Source organism: Nicotiana tabacum, chromosome 19 (genome assembly GCF_000715075.1).
Source record: "Nicotiana tabacum cultivar K326 chromosome 19, ASM71507v2, whole genome shotgun sequence".
Classification (NCBI taxonomy): domain Eukaryota; kingdom Viridiplantae; phylum Streptophyta; class Magnoliopsida; order Solanales; family Solanaceae; genus Nicotiana; species Nicotiana tabacum.
The window spans coordinates 38,452,944-38,476,208 of record NC_134098.1 but is presented as its reverse complement, the minus strand read 5'-3'; the positions used below and the strand labels follow the sequence as shown (position 1 = coordinate 38,476,208).

Sequence of the window (23,265 nt, the reverse complement as noted above, 5' to 3'; positions counted from 1 at the left end):
GAGATTCTAGTGCGGAGGTTTATTTTATGGATTCGGTAACACTTGTGAGAGAGTTTCTGGAGATCTCCGGGTATGCCACCAGATAAGGACATTGACTTTCACATTGATTTGGTTCTGGGCACTCAGTCCATATCTATTCCACCTACCGTATGGCTCCAACCGAGTTGAAGGAATTGAAGGAGCAGTTGTAGGATTTGATTGATAAAGGATTCAGTAGACCAAGTGATTCTCTTTGGGGTGTGACAGATTTGTTTGTGAAGAACAAGGATGGCTCTATGAGAATGTGCATTAATTATCGGCAGTTGAACAAGGTTACTATCAAGAACAAGTATCCACTGCTTGGTATTGATGATTTGTTTGATAAGCTTCAAGGTGCCAAGGTTTCTCCAAGATTGATTTGATATTTGACTATCATCAGGTAAAGATTAGGGCTTCAGATATCCCTAAGACGACTTTTAGGACTCGATATAGTCACTATGAGTTCTTCGTGATGTTGTTTGGTTTGACTAATGCTCCAACAACTTTCATAGATTTGATGAACCAAGTGTTGAAGCATTATTTGGATTCCTTTGTGATTATGTTTATTAAGGATATTCTGGTTTACTCACGTAGTAAAGAGGAGCCTGAGTAGCACTTGCGAGTTGTATTTCAGGCTTGAAGGATCATTATCTTTATGCCAAGTTTACGAAGTGTGAATTCTGGTTGGACTCAGTTGCATTCCTGGGTCATGTTGTATATAGTGATGGAATCAAGTTAGACCCCAAGAAGATTGAGGCAGTTCAGAACTAGCCTAGACCCACTTAGCTACAGAGATTCGCAGTTTCCTAGGATTGGCCGGCTACTGTTGTTGCTTACTGGAGGGGTTTTCAGATATCGCAGTCCCATTGACCATGTTGACTCCGAAGGGTGCTCTTTTTTAGATGGTCTGACGAATGTGAGGAGAGATGTCGGAAGCTCAACGTTGCTTTGACTACAACTCCACCGTTAGTATTACACATGGGTTTGGGGCCTTATACTGTGTATTTTGATGCTTTGTGCATTGGGCTTGGTGCAATTTTGATGCAAGATAGTAGGATGATTGCCTACGCATCTTATCAGTTGAATACCCATGAGAAGAACTATCATGTGCATGATTTGGAGTTGGCATCTATTGTGCACACGCTCAATATTTGGGGAGCACTAATTGTACGGCGTGTTATGTGAGGTTTACACTGATCATCGGAGTCTCCAACACGTTTTCAAGCAAAAGAATTTAAAGAAAGCGGAGGTGGTTGGAGTTGTTGAAGGACTATGATATCACTATCTTGTGTCATCCGGGCAAGCAAATATGGTAGTTGATGCCTTGAGTAGAAAGGTAGAGAATATGAGTAGTTTGGCATAGATACCAGCATCGGAGAGGCTGGTGGATGATGATGTTTAAGCCTTGGCTAACAAATTTGTGAGATTGGATCTTTCGGAGCCTAGTTGGATTCTTGCTTGTGTTGTGGCGCAGTCGTATTTGTTGGAGAGCATTAGGGCTCGCCAGTATGATGATCCACACTTATTTGTGCTAAAATACAATGCGGCGAGGTGGAGCAAAGAAGGTGGTGATTGGAGATGATGGTGTTATGCAGCTTCGGGATCGGATTTGTGTTCTAAATGTTGATGGTTTGAGGGACCTGATTCTTGATGAGGCTCATAGCTTACGGTATTGTATTCATCTAGGGGTGTCACTAAGAAGTATAGTGATTTGAAGCAACATTACTTGTGGCGGAAGATGGAGAAAGACATTATTGGTCATGTTTCACAGTGCTTGAATTGCCAGCAGGTCAAGTATCAGAAATTGGGTGGGTTGACTCAGAGGTTTGTGATACTAGTGTGGAAGTGGGAGGGCATTATTATGGACTTTGTGGTAGGATTACCACACACTTTGAAATTTTTTGATGTTGTTTGGGTCATTGTGGACAGATTAACCAAATCTGTGCATTTCATTCCGGTCATAACTTCTTACACTTCAGAGAGGTTAGCGTAGATCTACATCAGAGAGATTGTTAGTTTGTAGGGTGTTCCCATTTCTATCATTTTGGATCATAACACTCAATTCACACTATAATTTTGGAGAGCTGTTCAGCGAGAGTTGGGCACACATGTGGAGCTCAACGTTGTATTTCACTTGTAGATGTATGACCAATCAGAGTGGATTATCTAGATCCTTGAGGAAATGTTGAGGGCTCTTGTTATTGATTTTGGAGAACACTGGACCAATTTTTACCATTGGCGGAGTTTTCCTACAACAACTACCAATCCAGTATCTAGATAGCATCGTATGAGGCTTTATATGGTAGGTGGTGCCGTTCTCCTATTGGCTGGTTTGAGCCTGTTAAGGCTAGGATATTGGGTATGGATTTGGTTCGTGATGCTTTGGAGAAGGTGAAATTGCTTCAAGATCGCCTTCGGACAACGTAGAGTAGGCAGAAGAGTTATGTGGACAAGAAGGTCCGTAATGTGGCTTATATGGAGGGCGAGAAGGTACTTTTGAAAGTTTTGCCTATGAAAGGTGTGATGAGATTTAGGAAGAAGAGCAAGTTTAGCCTGAGGTTTGTTGGCCTGCTTGAGGTGTTAGAGAGAGTTGGGGAAGTTGCTTATAGGCTTCCACATCACGACCCGATTCCCACTATAGGCCGTGAACCCAATGCCACCGTTAGGCAAGCAACAGTAAACCCTCAACACAAATAACCATTCATAACATCTTTTAAAATCAAGAATTTCAATAATAGAGCAGAGTTAGGTTTAGAAACCATAATAAAATACTTTCATCCTTACTAAATTACGAGAAATAATCAAAACATAAAGCGAAATGACATAAATATCAGGTATAAAATGTTCATCTACTAAAAATCCCCAAAACCCAGCGTCACAAGTGCATGAGCATCTAGTAGAATATACAAAATCACTACAACTACTGTCTGGAATAAGAATAGACAGAATAAAGTAAACATAGGGAATCGAAGCATGGAAAGCAGCAACCACTAAATCTCGAGGTGATGCGACTATGCGTTTGAGTGACCACCTGAAGTACGTATCTTAGTACCTGCACAATTAATGCAAAAGTGTAGTATGAGTACGTAAATTAATGTGTAAGTAGTAAGTATCTAGTCTAACCTCGAAGAAGTAGTGACGCGGGGTTGACATCGACACTTATTAGTGGTCCAATAGCAATGTACATGAAAGCAGACAAGTATGAAGCACAACAAGTAGCAACAAAATAGATAAATATATATAACATGATTCTCAAGGTAAGAATAATTACAAAATCATCAAATACCATAAACTTCCTAGAAGGAAACAAAGATAACCTATATCAAGTACTATGTCAAATCTCAAGTCAGGAAAACTCAGATTCACGCTGACTCCCTGTCGAATATTATGCACGAGTCTGCCGAGGCGAACGACCCGATCCCATAAAAATAGTGTTACACAATACCACCAAGGTCTCAAGGCCCGATCCGTAGATGTATCTCATAATACTGCCAGACAATTGACCCGCTCCCATAATAATACTTCATAAAACTACCGAGGCAAATGTCCCAATCCCATAGGAAAAGAGAATCTTTCATCAGGCCACTAGCCCCACTCGCGAAGATACGTGCGAGTTAAGAAAAAATGGAACTACCTATCACATAAACACAACATGAAGATAGGAATGCAAGAGAAAGCATAATTGTTACCGGCACTCAAATATCCAGCCCAAAATCAACGTAAAGAGGCTCGGTCAAATACCTAAATTCTAGTCTCAAGCTCAGTTATAAATTCAAGAACTCCACACCTTCCTATTAATTCAAGTAGTACAGTTAAAGCATGATGTAATTCTAAGTCTACCCTGACATAACAAAGAATCTAGCTTACACACGGACGCTGGTCACCTTGTACGTACATAGAAAATAACAAATAGAATGCCTTGGGAGATAATTCTCTCTTAGATGATTAGGCAAGAGACTTACCTTGCCTTGCTTCCAAGTCCACTAATTGGGTACTACACCTCACTAACACCTCAAATCAATGCCGAGCAACTCAAAACTAGCCAAAGGAACGTGCAAACCAATCAATATACGCTCAAGAACTCATAATTTAACTATTAGAATCAATTCCCAACCCCAGCTGAAAGTCAAGCAAAGTCAACTCTAGGCCCACGTTTGCCAGGATTTTGGAAAATTTCCAAGTTAAAAATTACCATGGCTTCACGAACTCAAACATATAATTTATTTTTGATTCCATAATAAATTTCTTGATCAAATCTCATTTTTACCATTTCTAGGTTTTCTAACCAAAATACCAAAATTTCACTAGCTTCCATGTTAAAATCATCACATAATACATATTTTGCTCATAATAAGTAGAAATCACTTACCTTATGTTAGTTTATGAAAATGACTCTTCCAAATCGTCCAAAATTGCCTTAGCAAGAGAGAAAATAAATAGAAATGAGCCAAACCCGAGCTTCCATCTTATATTATGCCTAGGTGTTACCCTTTGCGATCACGGTCCAAGGCATCGTGATCATGAAGCATAAACATGCTTCTACCCAAAACTTTCCCTTCACTAACATGACTCATGCCCTCGTGAATGCGATGGCTTACCAGACTAGACCCTCCGCAAATACGGCCAGCCAAATGTGAATGTGATGGCTTCATTGCAGCCCCCCAGAAAATCCTCTTCCACCATCACGAAAGCCATTACGTGATCGCGTTGAACAACTGCCTCCCCTGGCTATCGCTGCTAACTTATCACCTTCATAGCCTTGAGCAAGAGAACGCGAAGCACTACCAGACCACCCTCCGCAATCGTGATTTTCACTCTGCGATCACATAGAACAAACCTTCCTTAGCTCCACACAGCACTTCGCGATCGCAAGACCTGCTCCGCGATCGCGTTGCTTACTAGACATAGGCAAAATCTTGTTCCGCCCCATATTTTTTTATGTGAAAGTACGCATAAATAAATCGATGAAAGCTCGGAAATGAGATGTTACAATCCACATTTTCGTACGTTAAAGTTTTGTCGTAACTTAATCGACGTAAGTTCGGGAATGAGATTATTTTGAAATTATAAGTATTACGCTATTTTAAACAAGTGATAAGTAAATTCGTGAAGGTGAGAGGGTAAGCGAATCGATGAAAATGAGTTTCTCCAAAGTTTGACATTTTGAGGTAAAATACGGTCCAAGCTATAATCCGCGGTATTTACGGACTGGTGCCATACAAGGTAACACATGACCATGATAGTGAGGTGTATAAGGTGTACTAAAAATGAGTAGTATTTTAAGTAATTTGAGATAATTCTTAATTATGTAGATAATTGGTTAGTGGGGGAATTAACAAGTTAATTAAGAATTGGTGGATAATTAGTTAAAATCTTTGGATAAGCCTATGGAACTTTAACGTGGCAGCAAAGTCTTTAGTCAATTAGTGACGCTTTACTCATGTAATTAGGTGGCAAAACTTGAGGGGATTTTGGTGGCCAAGTCTTATAGTGGAGCCCACACCTAAAGGTTATAGATAACCTTTTTTATTCACCCAAAATAAATGGCCCTTATATTCACAATTCAATAGTATATTAAATTTAAGTAAGCTGCTGATAAGTAATAGTCTTGTGGATTGGAGTCGAGCACTAAATATCCCTTTTCCACGCTGCTATGTATTTCCGACAAATTAAGAAGGAAAGCTTCATCAAGGATAATGAATTGCAATAGCAACATAGTTGTTTCAAAACATTTCATACGAAGACCATTTAACACAATATAGCATGAGATTTTGCAATTTTAAGGAATACGGTGCAATCTTTCTCAAGAATAACATACGAATTCTTCCCTACTTCGATCCGCCGTTACACGTTTTTCACAAAACACTAGGGTTAGAGGGATTGTAAAGAGAATCGACTCAGGTATGTTAAGGCTATCCCTTCTTTCCTTTTGGCACGATCCAAATGATACAAATGAAACGAGAAAAATACGCAACTTTCATAAATGACTCTATTCATAGAAATACTAGGGGTGTCTATATTCTTGATTCCCCATGTGTCTTATTATTCTATCATCTGTTCATGGGTCTCAGAAAATACGTAAGTTGATAAAGTTTATCCAAAAGGCATATTGATTTTATGACATTCCGAGAAATCTTATTAACGCACTTCTTATGCATTTCATGCATTTATACATGTACATTGACCCATGACCATATGGCATTATATACGCGTATATTATATGTATATAGGATATGGGAAAAGGTTACGGCGTTATATATGCACCACCACCTGATCAGCTGGTATATGTTGATGATTTTGCCTACAGTGGCCGAGATGATATGATGGGATGCCCTCAGAGGCTTGATGATGTTATGCACCTATACCTATGCATGACATAACATTTATATGCACGTGCATGACATTATACATGTTTCAGGATTTACAAAGTTATTTAGACTTACAGGCAGAATGCATTATTTTGCATGCCTTACATACTCAGTACATTATTTGTACTGACGTCCCTTTTGCCTGGGGATGCTGTGTTTCAAGCCCGCAGGTCCCGATAGACAGGTCGAGAGTCCTCCAAGTAGGCTATCAGCTCAGCGGAAGATGTTGGTGCGCTCCATTTGCTCCGGAGTTGCTTGTTTGGTCAGTATGATTTGGACGTGTATTATTTGGTATGGCGGGGCCCTGTCCCGACCTTTGTGGTATTTATCTACTCTTAGAGGCTTGTAGACATATGTCATGTACATGAAGGATTGTATGGCCTTGTCGGCCTGTGTTCAGTGTACGAGTGATCATTTTGGCCTTATAGGCCTGTAAGTCATATGTATAAGTTTGTAGTACATGTTGGGTCATCCAATGTTGAGTGTTTCCTCATGTTTTATACTACTTATCTCACGACACCCTCTCCGGATGATTTATCTATGATAGTATGATACAAAAGATACGTTACGTTGGTACTTGGTTGAGTAAGGTATCGGGTGCCCATCGCGGCCCATCGGTTTGGGTCGTGACAAAAGTGGTATCAGAGAAGTTCTATCCTAGGGAGTCTACAAGCCGTGTCTAGTAGAGTCTTGTTTATGGGTGTGTTGTGCACCACACTTATAAGCAGGAGGCTATAAGGCATTTAGGACTGTCACTCTTCCTTCTTACTCTAGATCGTGTGGTAGAGCTCAGTTGTAATAACTCAATTTCCTAAACTCTATCTTATTTATAATACGACGATACCTACATCCAGAAAGATAGTAAGTAAGAGGTTGCATATGGCTGTGGAAGAGTTGAGTCAGAGGAACTCGATTTTTCATGATGTTTATGAAGAGTAAATGTAAGGTCTCCAGCAGATCATGTGTATACTAAGATGTGTGAGCTTCTGGAAAAGGAGCCCTAAGGAATGAATATCTATTCACCCATATGGAGAAAGCAACGAGAGATTCAGAAGGTAGATACAAGCTTCAACGAGTAAAAGAAGCAAGATGAAGAAAGGTACGAGGTACCCAATTAAAGAAGATTATCGGTATTTATAATTTAGGCAGAGAAATATAAGCATTTTGAGTTACCTTCAACAGTAATAGAGGTATGTACAATTGGTCACACCCATCTCAGTTATGGCCTATGGGAGCTGATAGATATAGTTTAAGAGAAGGATGGGATATCGGGATCAAGTTGGGGTTAGAGTAACCCAAAATGGTGCATGGATTGTTAGCATTAGTTGATACTTTTGAAGGGTATTGCAAATGTGGTAATAGATCTCCTTGTGAGACACCCAGATGGTACACTCTAAAATAGTACAGCTAGATATGAGTACTACAAAGATTTGCACTAGAAGCCTTGAAGGGATAAATATTATCTTAGTGTGGCTCCCATCCCTAGTAGAAAAAGAATGTTAGGTAACCCGAAGAGCCAGTAGATAGAGCAAGGGGAGCTAAAAGCAATAGAATGTCTTGTTCGAGTTTTTAGAATAAAGTGATAGACATAAATGTTAGCGGGAAATAAGAAGAGAGTTAATGAAGCATTATGAGTAAGATGTGATACATGGATGACAACGGTAGACCAAAAAGATGACAGTATTACAGAGTCTATAGTCAAGTAAAGGAAAAGACAAGAGGTGACAGGCCTTGAGACAACAAAAGAGTATAGGCCATAAAGTCTTATCCTCATTTCGAGAAATAATTTCGTGACTCTAACGCAATTACCAGAAGGAAAAGTTAGACCCTAGAGTAATAGAAATCAGTATGGATTGGTGAACAAGATAAACTAAACATGAATTAGGGACTGAGTTATTTGATAATGGTCGACATCATGAGAATTTCAGACTTCGTCCGGCGATAATAGAATGGACAACAGAAGAAGATTCATGAGAAATTCAGAGAATGGTCATTCAGGAAGACGTTTCCCTAAAGCAAGCAATGTGAGCAAAGTTAAGCTTAAGGGACTGTATATGCCAGTTATAATAAGTGTCACCCTCGCGAGTAAGGACATTTTTTATCCTTGGTACAGAAGGATAACCGTGAGGCGAGTAAGGATCATCGATGATGTGGAAAAATGCCAAAGATGAAGAGGTAAAACATCTATACGTAGATCATCGTAGCACTAAATCTTAGTACTCCCCTAAAGGGGGGAATATAGAGTGATGTGACATTAAGTCAGAATTAAGTGGTTCTAGTAACTATGAAACGGTAAAGGAAGAATGCGATAAAAATGAGAAAGGGATGAGATTGCACTTATTCAAATCCTACAGATATTCTACGATTCCAGAACATTATGCAAACACGACATCAAGGATAGGAAGTAAGGGTTCCTGCCCGAGATGTTATTGATAGATAAGGAGCTAGTGCGAGAAGTTAGTTAATACAAAGGAAATAACCCAAGAATGGTCATGTAGAATATTGATATGAGAATGGGCCAACGAATAGTTAGTAGTTGATCTAGGAAGAGCCTAGTTTTGGTTAAACAAGAGGATATAGACAAATCAACAGATCGTGCAAGATGAACATAATGAACCCCAACATACGGAATTCAGTCTCACAGATATGACACCGTGACCCTTGAGAAATATTTAGATAGGAGTTGGGGTAGTTAAAGGGACCGTATGAGTGTTATGGAAATAAAAGAGAATGCCACTGGGAAGAGAGTCAAAATATGAGTTCGAAAGCAGCCCTACATGCACAAGGGCGTGGAGGTAAGTAACTACGGATATTTATAGATGAGAAAGGACATCAAAGATTCTATCGGGACTATGATGTAATAAGCTCGCAACTTTATAAGAGTCAAAGGGTCTTCCCTAAGTACTACAATGAAAGACTAGCTGAGGAAACTAAAGAGTTACATCAACTAAGTAAATCAGGAGTCTGATTATTGGACCAAAAAAATTATAGACCTCGTGATTGAGAACATTGCAGGATCACTCTTTAACATCAGAGGTACAAGAGAGATAGTACAACAGCCATTTTCTATAATGGCTCTACGACAAAGCCAGTTAGAAGAGTACCAGCCTCATAAGAAGTCAGTATGAAGCTCTCACCGGATTGTGTATGCACCAGAGGTGCAAGTATTATAATAGAGCTTCAAGTTGTGGATGTGAATTATACCTATGTGGAAGGGAGGTCATGAAAGAGATAAAAGAATGTGAGGCGATATTTTAAGGTAAGTAAGGTAAAAGTGAAAAAACGTACGAGATACTCAAGTGCAGAAGGTTGTGAATGGTCCATACTTTAGATAGACTAGAAGCATTGGGATTCAGTATCCAGGAAAGATAGCAGCATCGTCAGTGGCATATCTTCTAGCCTATGGTTTCTAGGTATCGAAAAGCCTAATTAAGAGAGTAAAAAAGAGTTAGAGACGATGTGATGTCTCACTTGATGTTCTAGGATGACATAAGGAAATCTATGATGCAAGAAAGTTGAAGGGAGGTTGCGAGTAGTATAAATAGATATGTGTAGGTCGCAAGCTAAAGTATGGTAAAGCGACAAGGTTTTAGGAAGACATGAGTAAGGATATGAAAAGGCGAGTGAGAAGGTGATGAGAATGAATAAGTCCTCGGGATTAAGCCCATGAAAATAAGAGAGCTAATGGTTTCTCTAAGTTATCGAAAACTCAGTATAGCTTGAATGAACTCAAGGGAGTCTAAGACTAATAGCATTTAGAAGAGATGGAATGCTGCCCTAGTAGTAGAATGAGGGTGTAATTATGATAAATGAAAGATGACATTTGGGCCTTCGATTGAGTAATGAATTGTATGTTATATGGTTATACCCATGTAACCAAGGGGGATTTCATGAATTGTACAGGATTAAAATACCCACGCAAGGTGAATCACATTGGGATGCTATAAAATATGGTTATGGAAGCATGGTTTCGCCCCAGGTGGATCAGTCTAATCATTTCAGATGTTCCCCGATGAGACGTGAGCCCTAGCAGCAGTGTTACATAAGAGGTCAAGTTATCGGTATTAAGGTGAATCAACAATGGATGGATAAAAGTTACAAAGTATGAGATGAGATTAGACCATCATTCTTAAGATGAATAGTAATGAAGAAGCATTAAAGGACTTAGATTTATGCATATAGGATAAGCAACGAGAGTAACCTGGAGTTTGGTAGCAGACCTCAGTAACGATAAGTCAAAGTAAGAGTTATGTCAGTAAAGTCGTACGAATGGATATATCTGTAAGTCCAACAAAGTACCGAGCGAAGAACTTCAGTATACTTATCGATTCCCTGAGGGACATCTTGTCAAGCTTTGTATATGTTTATAAAGTGAGGCCAACACTTCCAATGGTACAAGGAATTGTGAAAGCACCGAGATCTTCCAACTTTGCAGCTATCGAATGCACAATTGCACTCACTTGATGAGTAACTTTGATAGTTTCAAAATTCATCGATCTCTTCTTTGTCACCAAGTCTTTCATAAACTTAGCATATCCGGGTATTTGCTCCAAAGCTTCAACTAATGGCACATTTATAGAGAGACTCTTCATCATATCAATTAACTTCTTGAATTGATTCTCGCCATTTTTCTTGGCAAACCTTTGAGTATAGGGAGGGGGTGGCTTAGGCAATGGTGCCTTAGCTTTTTGAACTACCGTTTATGGTATGTCAATCACATGATCCCTAGACGGGTACATATCTTCTTGAGTATCTTCCACCGTGTCATCAATATCAATCCGCACTTCATCATTTGCATGCACCACATTGTTCGAGATCTCCTCTTCTTCTACCACTTGCTTATCATCCACAAGTTGCCTTTGGCTTGAGGTAGGTGCATTACCACGTTTTCCACTTCTTATAGTAACGGTCATGGCATGTCCCGTAGTATTCCCACCCTTCGGGTTCACTACCGTATCACTTGGTAGTGCCCCTTTAGGACGAGAATTTAAAGCTTGAGAGATTTGACCCATTTGCACTTATAAGTTACGGATTGATGTGTTGTGTGAAGCAAATTGGGCATCGGAATCGGCATTCTTTTCCATCATTTGCTTGAACATGTTCTCAATACGACCCATTTCATTGTTGGAGAAACTAGGACCATGAGAAGGATAAGGAGGTGGGTTGCTTGGTTGTTGGTACATCGGGGGCCTTTGAAAACCCGACCCCCGATTTCCTTGGTTGTTGTTCCACCCGTCTTGGTTGTTTCCTCCCCAATTGTCTTGATTATTATTATTTTGCCAATTCCCCTAGTTATTGCTTCCACTCCAATTGCCTTGATTGTTTCCACTATTCCAATTACCTTGGTTGCTAGAATTTCAATTGCCTTGATTATTCCAAGGTCTCCATTGTTGTTGACTAGGGCCTTGGTAGTTATTTGTTTTCCCTTGAAAGTTGTTCATATATTGGACCTCTTCATCTTGATCATTGTAAGAATCTCCTTGATCAAACCCACTATCATCTTGTACAAAATTGTCCACTCTTTATTGCACTTGTGGACTTCTAGTTCTTCTCTTGTTTACCATCATATTGACTCCCTCCATAGCATTGACTTGCCTCAGGTTTTGCACTTGTTGAAGTAGAGCCTTTTCCAATTAGTTCATGGTGGTTGTCAACTCGGCTATTTCTTGCCCATGGTCATGTAACTCTTTATGAAGAAGAATCAAATTTGGATCACCTTAAGGGACATTGTCTCTAGATTGCCACGCCGATGAAGTATCTGCCATTTCATCCAAAATATCATACACCTCCGCATACGGCGTAGTCATGAAGTTCCCACTGACAAGTTGATTCACTACACATTGGTTGATGGTATTGATCCCCCGATAGAAAGTTTGTTGAATCATGGTCTCCGTCATATCATTGTTGGGGCACTCTTTCACCATTGTTCTATACCTTTCCCATATCTCGTGTAGTGGTTCATTAGGCTCTTTCTTGAATGCTAGAATTTCATCCCGAAGAATGGCCATGTGCCCGGGATAAAAGTACTTTGAAATAAATTTCTTCGCTAGTTCATCCCAAGTATGAATGGAATGATTTGGCAAACGTTCCAACCAATCTAAGGCTCCCCCCCCCCCCTAGAGAGAAGGGAAAAAGCCTTAGCCTCAAAGCATCCTCGGAGATATTTGTTTGTTTTCTCCCCCAACACGTATCAATGAACCCCATCAAGTGTTTATATACATTTTAACCCGGTGCACCGGTGAATAACCCCCGTTGCTCGAGCAAAGTGAGCATTACGTTGGTTATTTGAAAGTTTCCCGTCCTAATACAGGGTGGGACTATAGCACTTGCATACCCTTCATTAGCCAAAAATTGATCTCGTCCAATTTCAGTCCTCTATTTGAGGATATGAAAACGATCGATGCAATAGTAATACCCAACAAGGAGTCGGGGTCGATTTTCCATAGGGAGTTATGAATGGGTCTTAGGGATATATATTATAGTGTATGAGCTTGAATTATCTCAAATTGCACTTCCACAAACTTGGGTTGTTTCTAGGTCTAATTTAAACTAAGATTACAAACTAAGAATTTAAAATACGAAATTACTTTTGGTTGTTTTTCAAATGACATAAAAGGCTTAGGGCTATGACCTTCACCTAGGTGTTCGCTTAATGGGTTGTAAGCCTAAAAGCTTGTTTTATTGGTCGAGATGTATTATAGCTATCAACACTCAAGTACTCACTCGATACCTCTCGGTCAAAGAGTGATTTTGCCCAATTTGGCTTTCTCAAGTCCAAATGGGTATTGAACAAAGCAGTTGATAATAAGCTCAAGTCGGGTTTTACTATCTCTAGGTTCAACCCTTTAATTGGGCTTATCAATCTCTCGATTGACCCTCCAGAAAACCAAGTATAACATGGTCCGTCCACAGGCCAGATATGATTTTCGGATTTTCACCTCATAGCACATTGAACATTGTTGGAACGCTTTGCGTGTACACAACAATATGCAAATACGAAGGCATTCCACTTAAGTTTCCAGGGACAAAAGCCCGTTGGGATAGTTACTCTAATGCATCAGATGCTGATTTGGTGGCAGAGCATGAAATTTGGGCAGCACTCTGCCCCCGGGCGCAGAACAAAGCATTCAACATTACCAATGGCGATGTGTTCAAATGGAAGCATTTGTGGAAGGTGTTGGCTGAACAGATCGGAGTAGAATATGTAGGATTCGATGAGACGGAGAAACGGATTTGCTTGGCCGAGATGATGAAGGATAAGGGGCATGTGTGGGATAAGATTGTGAGAGACAATAACTTGGTTTCCACCACGTTAGAAGAGGTTGGCTTGTGGCAATTTGCTGATATGATACTGGCTGGAGGAAGTAATAGGTTGAGCAGCATAAATCGCAGCAAAGAGCATGGTTTTATGGGCTTCAGGAATTCCACCAATTCCTTCATTTTCTGGATACAAAAGGCAAAAGATAATAGATTAATTCCTTGAACATTGTATCTTCACTTCTGCATTTAATAAGGTTATCTTACCTTGTTAGTTAATTTATTTAGGGAAAATCTTTGTAATTAGAATAGGGGTGGCCGGTATACATACCACTTCAATTCTTTGTTTACTTCAACCCCTCTACCGGCCGCTCCCACGTCAGTGTTTACATTTCAAAGTCCACGAAATGAAATTACACAAATTGCATTAGAATAAAATATAAAGCTAATTCTAATAGTTATAAGATTTTCTTCTATGTCAATGGAGAAGTTGGTCTCTATATCAGGATTAATTAAGTTTTAGATTCCTCAATTTCTTCCTCCTTTTGTTCTGAAATGAAGTCATCTTCCCCTATCAAAGCTAGTCGTCTATCTGCCAATTGTGGACCAGAGGAGATGAGCTTGAAATACAAAGAGATAATATCAACCCTCCATAAAAGAGAAGGTAAGAATCCTTCTCAGGATTGCTACCAATACCAAGGCTTCTCGTTCCATTTAGCCTTCTTAGAAGCAACTTTATCTATGCAAGAGAACTTCAAAGCTCAACCATCCGATATTTTTCTTTGCGGTTCTATAAAAACAGGTACCACCTGGCTTAAAGCTTTAGCCTTTTCCATTATCACTAGAAATCTTTTTGATGACTCCACAAACCCTTTACTTACCAAGGTTCTTCACTATTAAGATCTTGTTAGAGAGTATTTCATGTCTAAAAGCTAGAGGAAAAAGGAGAGAAGAGTTGCATAGGCACATTTACAAGATCAGAGTCATACAGGCTGCATGATAGAAGGTAGTAAAAGTTACGAGATTGGAAGGATTCCGACCACAAGTCATGGGGTGAGAAAGAGGCCTAAAGGGGGGAATGCCCTGGCCTTTGGAATTATTCACAGAACAGTTGTCGAGATGGCAAGAAGAGTACTAAAGTATTTGAAAGACATAGGTTATGAAAATGATAAGTGCATCAATCAACATTCGAGGACGAATGTTCCAAAGAGGGGAATGATGTTACACCCCATATTTTCGTACGTGAAAGTAGGCCATAAATAAATTAATGAAAGCTTGGAAATGAGATTTTACATCCCACATTTTCGTACGTTAAAGTTTCGTCGTAAGTTAATCGACGTAAGCTCGGGAATAAGATTATTTTAAAATTATAAGTATTACGCTATTTCAAACAAGTGATAAGTAAATTCGTGAAGGTGAGAGGGTAGCAAATCGAAGAAATGAGTTTTGTCAAAGTTTGGCAATTTGGGATAAAATACAGTCCAAGCTATAATACCCGGTATTTATGGACTAGTGCCATACAAGGTAACACATGACCATGATAGTGAGGTATATAAGGTGTACTAAAAATGAGTAATATTTTAAGTAATTTGAGATAATTCTTAATAATGTGAATAATTGATTAGTGGAGAAATTAACTAGTTAATTAAGAATTGGTGGATAATTAGTTAAACTCTTTGGACAAGCCTATGAAACTTTAACGTGGCAGCAAAGTCTTTAGTCAATTAGTGACTCTTTACTCAAGTAATTAGGTGGCAAAACTTGAGGGGATTTTGGTGGCCAAGTCTTATAGTGGGACCCAACCTAAAGGTTAAAGATAACCTTTTTTATTCACCCAAAGTAAATGGCCCTCATCTTCACAATTCAATAGTATAATAATTTTACGTAAGCTGCTGATAAGTAATAGCCTAGTGGACATCATAGGGCAAACTCCATTTTTCAGAGTCGAGCACTAAATATCCCTTTTCCACGCTGCTATGTATTTCCGACAAATTAAGAAGGAAAACTTCAACAAGGATAATGAATTGCAATAGCAAAGTAGTTGTTTCAAAACATTTCATACGAAGACCATTTAACACAATATAGCGTGAGATTTTGCAATTTTAAGGAATACGGTGCAATCTTTCTCAAGAATATCATATAAATTATTCCCTACTTCGATTCGCCGTTACACGTTTTTCACAAAACACCGGGGTTAGAGGGATTGTAAAGAGAATCGACTCTGGTATGTTAAGGCTATCCCTTCTTTCCTTTTGGCATGATCCAAATGATACAAATAAAACGAGCAAAATACGCAACTTTCATAAATGACTCTATTCATAGAAATACTAGGGGTGTCTATATTCTTGATTCCCCATGTGTATTATTATTCTATCATCTGTTCATGGGTCTCAGAAAATACGTAAGTTGATAAAGTTTATCCGAAAGGCATATTGATTTTATGACATTCCGAGAAATCTTATTAACGTACTTCTTATGCATTTCATGCATTTATACATATACATTGACCCATGACCATATGGCGTTATATACTCGTATATTATATGTATATGGGATATGGGAAAAGGTTACGACGTTATATATGCACCACCACCTGATCAGCTGGTATATGTTGATGATTTTGCCCACAGTGGCCGAGATGATATGATGAGATGCCCTCAGAGGCTTGATGATGTTATGTACACCTATACCTATGCATGACACAACATTTATACGCACGTGCATGACATTATAAATGTTTCAGGATTTACAAAGTTATTTAGACTTACAGGCGGAATGCTTTATTCCATGTTTCATCTATGTCTTTTATGCACTATTTTGCATGCCTTACATACTCAGTACATTATTTGTACTGACGTCCCTTTTGTATGGGGACGCTGCGTTTCATGCCCGCAAGTCCCGATAGACAGGTCGAGAGTCCTCCAAGTAGGCTATCAGCTCATTGGAAGATGTTGGTGCGCTCCATTTGCTCCGGAGTTTCTTGTTTGGTCAGTATAATTTGGACGTGTATTGTTTGGTATGGCGGGGCCCTGTCCTGACCTTTGTGGTATTTATCTACTCTAAGAGGCTTGTAGACATATGTCATGTACATGTAAGATTGTATGACCTTGTCGGCCTATGTTTAGTGTATGAGTGATCATTTTAGCCTTATAGGCCCGTATGTCATATGTATAAGTTTGTAGTACATGTTGGGTCGTCCAATGTTGAGTGTTTCCTCATGTTTTATTCTACTTATCTGACGACAGCCTCTCCGGATGATTTATCTATGATATTATGATACGAAAGATACATTACATTGGTACTCGGTTGAGTAAGGTATCGGGTGCCCGTCGCGGTCCATCGGTTTGGGTCGTGACAAATCTGCCAACTTCTGCATTTCTCCAGGTGGTCTTTAACTCACATGAGCTAACCGCGACCCTGTCCAATTTTACTAAGAAATCTATAAACATAATTTGGACCTACTCGAGGTGTTGGAACACATAATATAACATAATGACGAAGAATCGCACCCCAAACCAAACAAATCAACTTATAAACTTCAGTCTTCTTCCTATGAACTAATGCGGCGAATCATACTTAGACAACTCAGAATGACACCAAATTTCACACACAAGTCCAATACAACAAAGCAAACCTACTTCAGGGCTCAAAATGCCAAACAAGATCCGATATCACCAAAGTCCACTTCAAATCAAACTTAGAAAACTCTAAGATCTTCAAAATGCCAACGTCCAACTATAAGGGCCGAAATGCTCCCTATCCTCAAGAAACTCGATCCGAACATATGCCCAAGTCCAAAATCACCACATAACCTATTGGAACCTTCAAATTCTGATTCTGATGTCATTTACTCAAAGTGTTGACCTAAGTCAAACTTGGTCACCTTAGGCATATATTATGTAACTAAGTGATCAGAATTCAACCCAAACTCTTCCAAAACCAAACCAAATGCTACCGCAAGTCATAAAACAAGAAAAATACATATGAGAAGCCTTAATTAGGGGAACGGGGTTCTAGAAAGTAGAATAACTGGTTGGGTTGTTATAATCTCCACCTCTTAAACAAACGTACATCCTCGAACGGGTTTAGAATCATAACTGAAGTGCCGAATAAGTGTGGAAATCTGCTCTGCATGTCCTCATCGGTCTCCCAAGTCGCCTCCTCTACAGGCTAACCCCTCCATTGAAACTTCGCAGCTGAAATCTCCTTAGACCTCAACCTGCAAACCTACCTATCAACATTTGCAACCGGATACTCCACATAACTCAAGCTCTCATCCATTTGAACTGTGCTATAATCCAACACATGGGACCTATTAGCATGGTACCTCCGGAGCATATACACCTAAAAATACTGGATGAACTCCTGATAGGCTAGGAGGCAAAGCAAGTCTATATGAAACCTCACAACTCACTCCAAAACCTCGAACGGACCGATGAACCTCGGACTCAACTTGCCTTTCATCCCGAATCTAATGATACCCTTCATCGGCTAGACTTTCAAAAGTACTTTCTCCCCCACAATAAATGATAAATCACGCATTTTCTGATCCACGTAACTCTTCTTCCTGGACTGCACTGCGTGAAGTCGCTCCTGAATCAAGTTTTCTTTATCCAAGGCATCCTTTACCAAATCAGCACCATACAACCTAGCCTCGCCAGGCTCGAACCAACTAATGGGGGAACGACATCGTCGACCATACAAGGCCTTAAATGGAGCCATCTCGATGTTGAATTAATAGCTGTTGTTATAAGAAGACTCAACCAACAGTAAGAATTGATCCCACTACCCTCCGAAGTCAATAACACATGCTCTGAGCATATCCTCTAGAATCTGAACAGTCCGCTCTGACTGCCCGCCAGTCTACGGATGAAAGGCTGTGCTGAGCTCTACCCGAGTACCCAACTCACTTTGTACTGCTATCTATAAATGCAAAGTGAATTGAGTGCCTCGATATGAAATAATTGAAATAGGCATACCATACAACCTGACAATCTCCTAGATATAAATCCGGGCTAACCTCTGCGAAGTATATGCAGTCATCACCGGAATAAAGTGTGTAGACTTGATTAGTCTATCGACAATGACCCAAATATCATCAAATTTCCTCAATGTCTGCCGCAAGCCAACCATGAAATCCATAGTGATGTGCTCCCATTTCCACTCTAATATAACCATCTGTTGTAGTAAACCACCTGGCCTCTGGTGCTCATACTTAACCTGTTGGCAATTCAGACATCTTAACACACACTCAACTATGTCTTCTTCATCCACTGCCACCAGTAATGCAACCTTAGGTCACGATTCATCTTCGTGGTACCTGGATGAATGGAATAATGCAAAATATGTGCCTTCTCTAGAATCGACTCCGTCAGGCCATCAACATTAGGAATACATAAGCGACCCTAGAGTTTCATAACATTATCATCCCCGATAGTCACCTCCTTGGAATCACCTTATAGTAACGTCTCTCTAAGCATTAACAAGTGCGGATCATCTTACTAATGAGCCTTAATCAACTCGAATAAAGAAGACCGAGCCACAACATATGCAAGAATTTGACTAGGCTCTGAAATATCTAACCTCCCAATTCGGTTAGCTAAGGACTGAATGTCCAAATCCAATGTCGTCTCCTGTGCTAGAATGAACGCCAAACTACCCCTACTCTCAGCATTTCTACTCAAGGCATCCGCGACCACGCCCGCTTTACCCGAATGATAAAGAATAGTGATATCATAGTCCTTCAGTAACTCAAGCCACATGTGATGTCTCATGTTGAGATCCTTTTTCTTAAACAAATGGTGCAAGCCATGGTGATTGGTGTAAACCTAACATGACACTCTATAAAGATAATGCCTTCAGATCTTGAGAGCATGAACTATCGCAACCAACTCTAAATTGTGCAAAGGGTAATTATTCTCATGGGGCTTCAGCTGACGAGAATCATACACAATAACTCTCCCCTACATCAATACACAACCTAACCCAATGCATGAAGCATCATAATACACAGTATACATCCCTGAACCGAAAGGCAAACCCAACATTGGTGTTGTAGTAAATGCGGTCTTGAGCTTGTGAAAGCTTGCCTTGCAATCATCATACCATATAAACTATATACCCTTTTGGGTCAATCTAGTAAAAAATGCAGCAATAAACGAGAAGACCTCCACGAACCAACTATACTAACCTGCTAGCCCATAAAACTCTTGATCTCGGTCACTATGGTAGGACGAGGCCAACTCTGAACTGCATCAATCTTCCTGGCATCCACCTTAATACCCTCACATGATACAAAATTCCCCAAAAAAGCCACAGAATCTAACCGAAATTCGCACTTGGAGAACTTAGAATATAGCTTTTGCTCCCTCATAGTCTGAAGAACTAGCCTCAAATGCTACTCGTGATCCTCCATGCTACGCGAGTAGATCAATATGTCATCAATGAAGATAATGAAAAATGAGTCAAGATATGGCTTGAACACCTGATTCATCAAATCCATAAATATTGCTGGAGCATTACTCAGGCTGAAGGACATTATTAGAAACTCGTAGTGACCATACCTAGTCCGGAAAGCCTTCTTCAAAACATCTGAAGCACGAATCCTTAGTTGATGATAGCCAGATCTCAAGTTGGTCTTCGAGAATACCCTAGCACCCTAAAACTAATCAAAACTGTCTTCCCTCACCTCTATCTTCAACTATAAAGCAGTCATCAATGCACGACAATGAATACTTATTCTTGATGGTGACCTTATTCAGCTGGCGGTAATCAATGCACATCCGCATATGCCCATCATTCTTCTTCACAAATAATACCGGTGTGCCCTAAGGTGACACACTCGGCCGGATGAATCCCTTCTCAAGTAACTTCTAAAGCTTCTCTTTTAGCTCTCTCAACTCCACATGAGCGATACAATAAGGTGGAGTAGATATAGGCTGGGTGCCTAATACCAAATCAATGCCGAAATTGATACCAAGATCTGGCAGCATGCCTAGTAAGTCAGCAGGAAATACATCGGAAAACTCCTGCACTACAGGCACTGAATCTATCGTGTGAGTCCCTACAAGAGTATCTCAAACAAAGGCCAGATAGGCTAAACAACACTTCTCAACTATATGTCGAGCCTTCAAATAAGAAATAACCCGACTGGATGTACTACTAGATGAACCTCTCCACTCTAGCCTAGGAAACTCTGGTATAGCCAAGGTAACAGTATTGGCATGACAACCAAGAATGGCATGATGTAGAGATAACTAATCCATGCCTAGGATAACATCGATGTCAATCATATCGAGAAATAGAAGATTCGCTCTGGTCTCGTACCTACAAAGAGTCGCTACATAGGACCAGTAAACTTGATCCACAACAAAAGGATCACCCACCAGAGTGGACACATATAGTGGAACACACAAGGACTCACGAGTACATCCAGATAAGGAGCGAAAAGAGAAGATACACATGAATAGGTAGACCCTAGATCAAATAGTACTAAAGCATCTTTATGGAAATAATACATTTGATCACGACATCGGAGGCTACTGCCTATGGTCTAGCTGGAAAGGCATAAAATCTAGTCGGAGTGCCACCTGACTGGCCTCCACCTCTAGGGCGACCCTTACCTACCTACCCACCACCTCTGGCTGGCCGCACGGGAGGTGCAGCAGCTGGTGTGGTAATCATGAGATGATAGCCTTGATGCACTACCTTGACCTGAAGTCTGGAACAAAAACCTCTTCGGTGACCAAAGTCCCTGCACTTGAAAAAACCTCTCGGGGTGGGAAACTACTGACTCTGGATCTAGCCTTCATAGCCTAAGTACCCACTAAAGGAACCCTGAAGAGTTAGCAGATGATAGGTGCTCTCGGGAAGGGCACTGAAGTAAGGCAGTGCTGGAGTACCCTGAACAGGCTGTGGTGCTGAATACATGTGCATTCTAGGATTTCTCCTCATGAATTGGCCTCCAACCCCAAACAGGTCACCACTAAAACCACCAGAATGCCAAGGACGTTTATCCCTTGACATAAATTTTCCACCTTGGTTGCGGATGCACTCGATCCTCAAAGCTATCTCCACTACCTGGAGGAAAGGAGTCCCCGGCTCTGCCTCTCAAGCCATAGAAACCTGAATCCCATAGAGCAAGCCCGGAATAAAGCTCTATACTCTTTCTACATCTGTGGGAAATATGATAGTTACATGACGAGATAACTGAGTGAATCTCGCCTCATAGTCAGTCACAAACATCTGTACATGCTGGAGCCACTCGAACTGACCCTGTAAGTCTTCCCTTTGTGAAGACGGAATATAATTCTCCAAGAAGATGTGCATGAACTGATCCCAAGTCAAGGGAAGTGAACCTGGTGGCCTACTCGTAAGATAAGACTACCACAATATTATGCAGCCTCTCCTTGTAACGATGAATGAAATCATGTGGGTACTCGCTGCTAAAGTGGGGAGGAAGAAGCCTAGTAAATAAGTCCAGCTGCTTCTGCTTCTTAACGATAGCAGCCGATCTGATCTCTGTCATAGCCACTGCAATTGGCTGAAATCCGCCCGTAGGTAGTACCTATGGGTCTGATAAAAGGTAGAAAACATGCCCTAGCGCATGAGCATTAGGGGTCTTTACTCCCCCTCATGCCTGAGATGTTGTCGGGTCCGCTGGAAATAATCCAGTATGAGTCACAAAGTCCATGAACCGCAATATACAACCCATGGCATCCTGGATGCCAGTCACGGTCGTGAACTCTATCGGAGCCTGCTCGGGTGCAGGTATCTCATCTTGCTCCTCAATAATAGGATCCTCCACCGAATCCACTGGTGGTGCCACTAGGGCAACTCTAGGACGCCCTCGCCCCCAGTAGGAGCTTTGGCCCTGCCTCTGTCACCCAAACCAGGGGAGGTGAATCGGCACCCGGTGCCTCACTTGATCGAGCGTACCAACCTGAAACGGAGGGGCTCTGAACATAGAATTTGGTACTTTGGATGGCAAGGCCACAACGCAGTACAATTTGTGGAACAAAATATAAAGCTAAGCGGAGATTAGCTCCCAATAAACATCTGTATAAAGCTGGGCCAGCAAGGCCGTCATAACTACTACAACTGAAAAACCAAAAGAATATGCATAAAAGGCCTATAAGGCCAACATACTGCACTAACTGACAGGATATGTCTAACAGCCTCTACTGATGGTTGTACTGTGGTCGGAACAGGGACCCGACCTACTCATATAATCTTATATATATACTCAAAAATCAAGACCTAGCAACTCTGAATGACGTGAAGCTTACTGATCAGGCTAAAACACAGACAACACTTACTGAGGAGGTCTACCCGTCTATCTATATGAACCTGTAGGCATGAAATGCAGCATCCTTGGTAAAATGAACGTCAGTACGAAATAATATACTGAGTATGTAAGGGGATAGAATAACTAAAAGCTGAAACTGAACTGTTAATATAATAACTGAAAGTAACTAGGAGTCAAAGATGATCTGAGGATATGCTTACCTACTGATACTGACTCAACTCTCTCAATATAGTAAGTAAAATAGCTATTCGGCCATACTAGGCTCTGTATCTCGGTCATGCTGGGCTTGCTCATAGGCGCTCGGCCACAGTAGGC

General features: G+C 40.5%; 1 protein-coding gene across 1 annotated transcript; it reads left to right on the top strand.

Moving 5' to 3' along the window:
• Positions 1-1,756: 1,756 nt before the first annotated feature.
• Positions 1,757-14,217, top strand: LOC107792196 ((S)-8-oxocitronellyl enol synthase CYC2-like). Its single transcript, XM_016614387.2, has 3 exons — positions 1,757-1,842; positions 1,948-2,001; positions 13,269-14,217. Exons 1-3 carry the CDS (start codon positions 1,757-1,759, stop codon positions 13,867-13,869), a joined length of 741 nt encoding a protein of 246 aa, XP_016469873.2. The 3' UTR covers positions 13,870-14,217.
• The last annotated feature ends 9,048 nt before the right edge of the window (positions 14,218-23,265 follow it).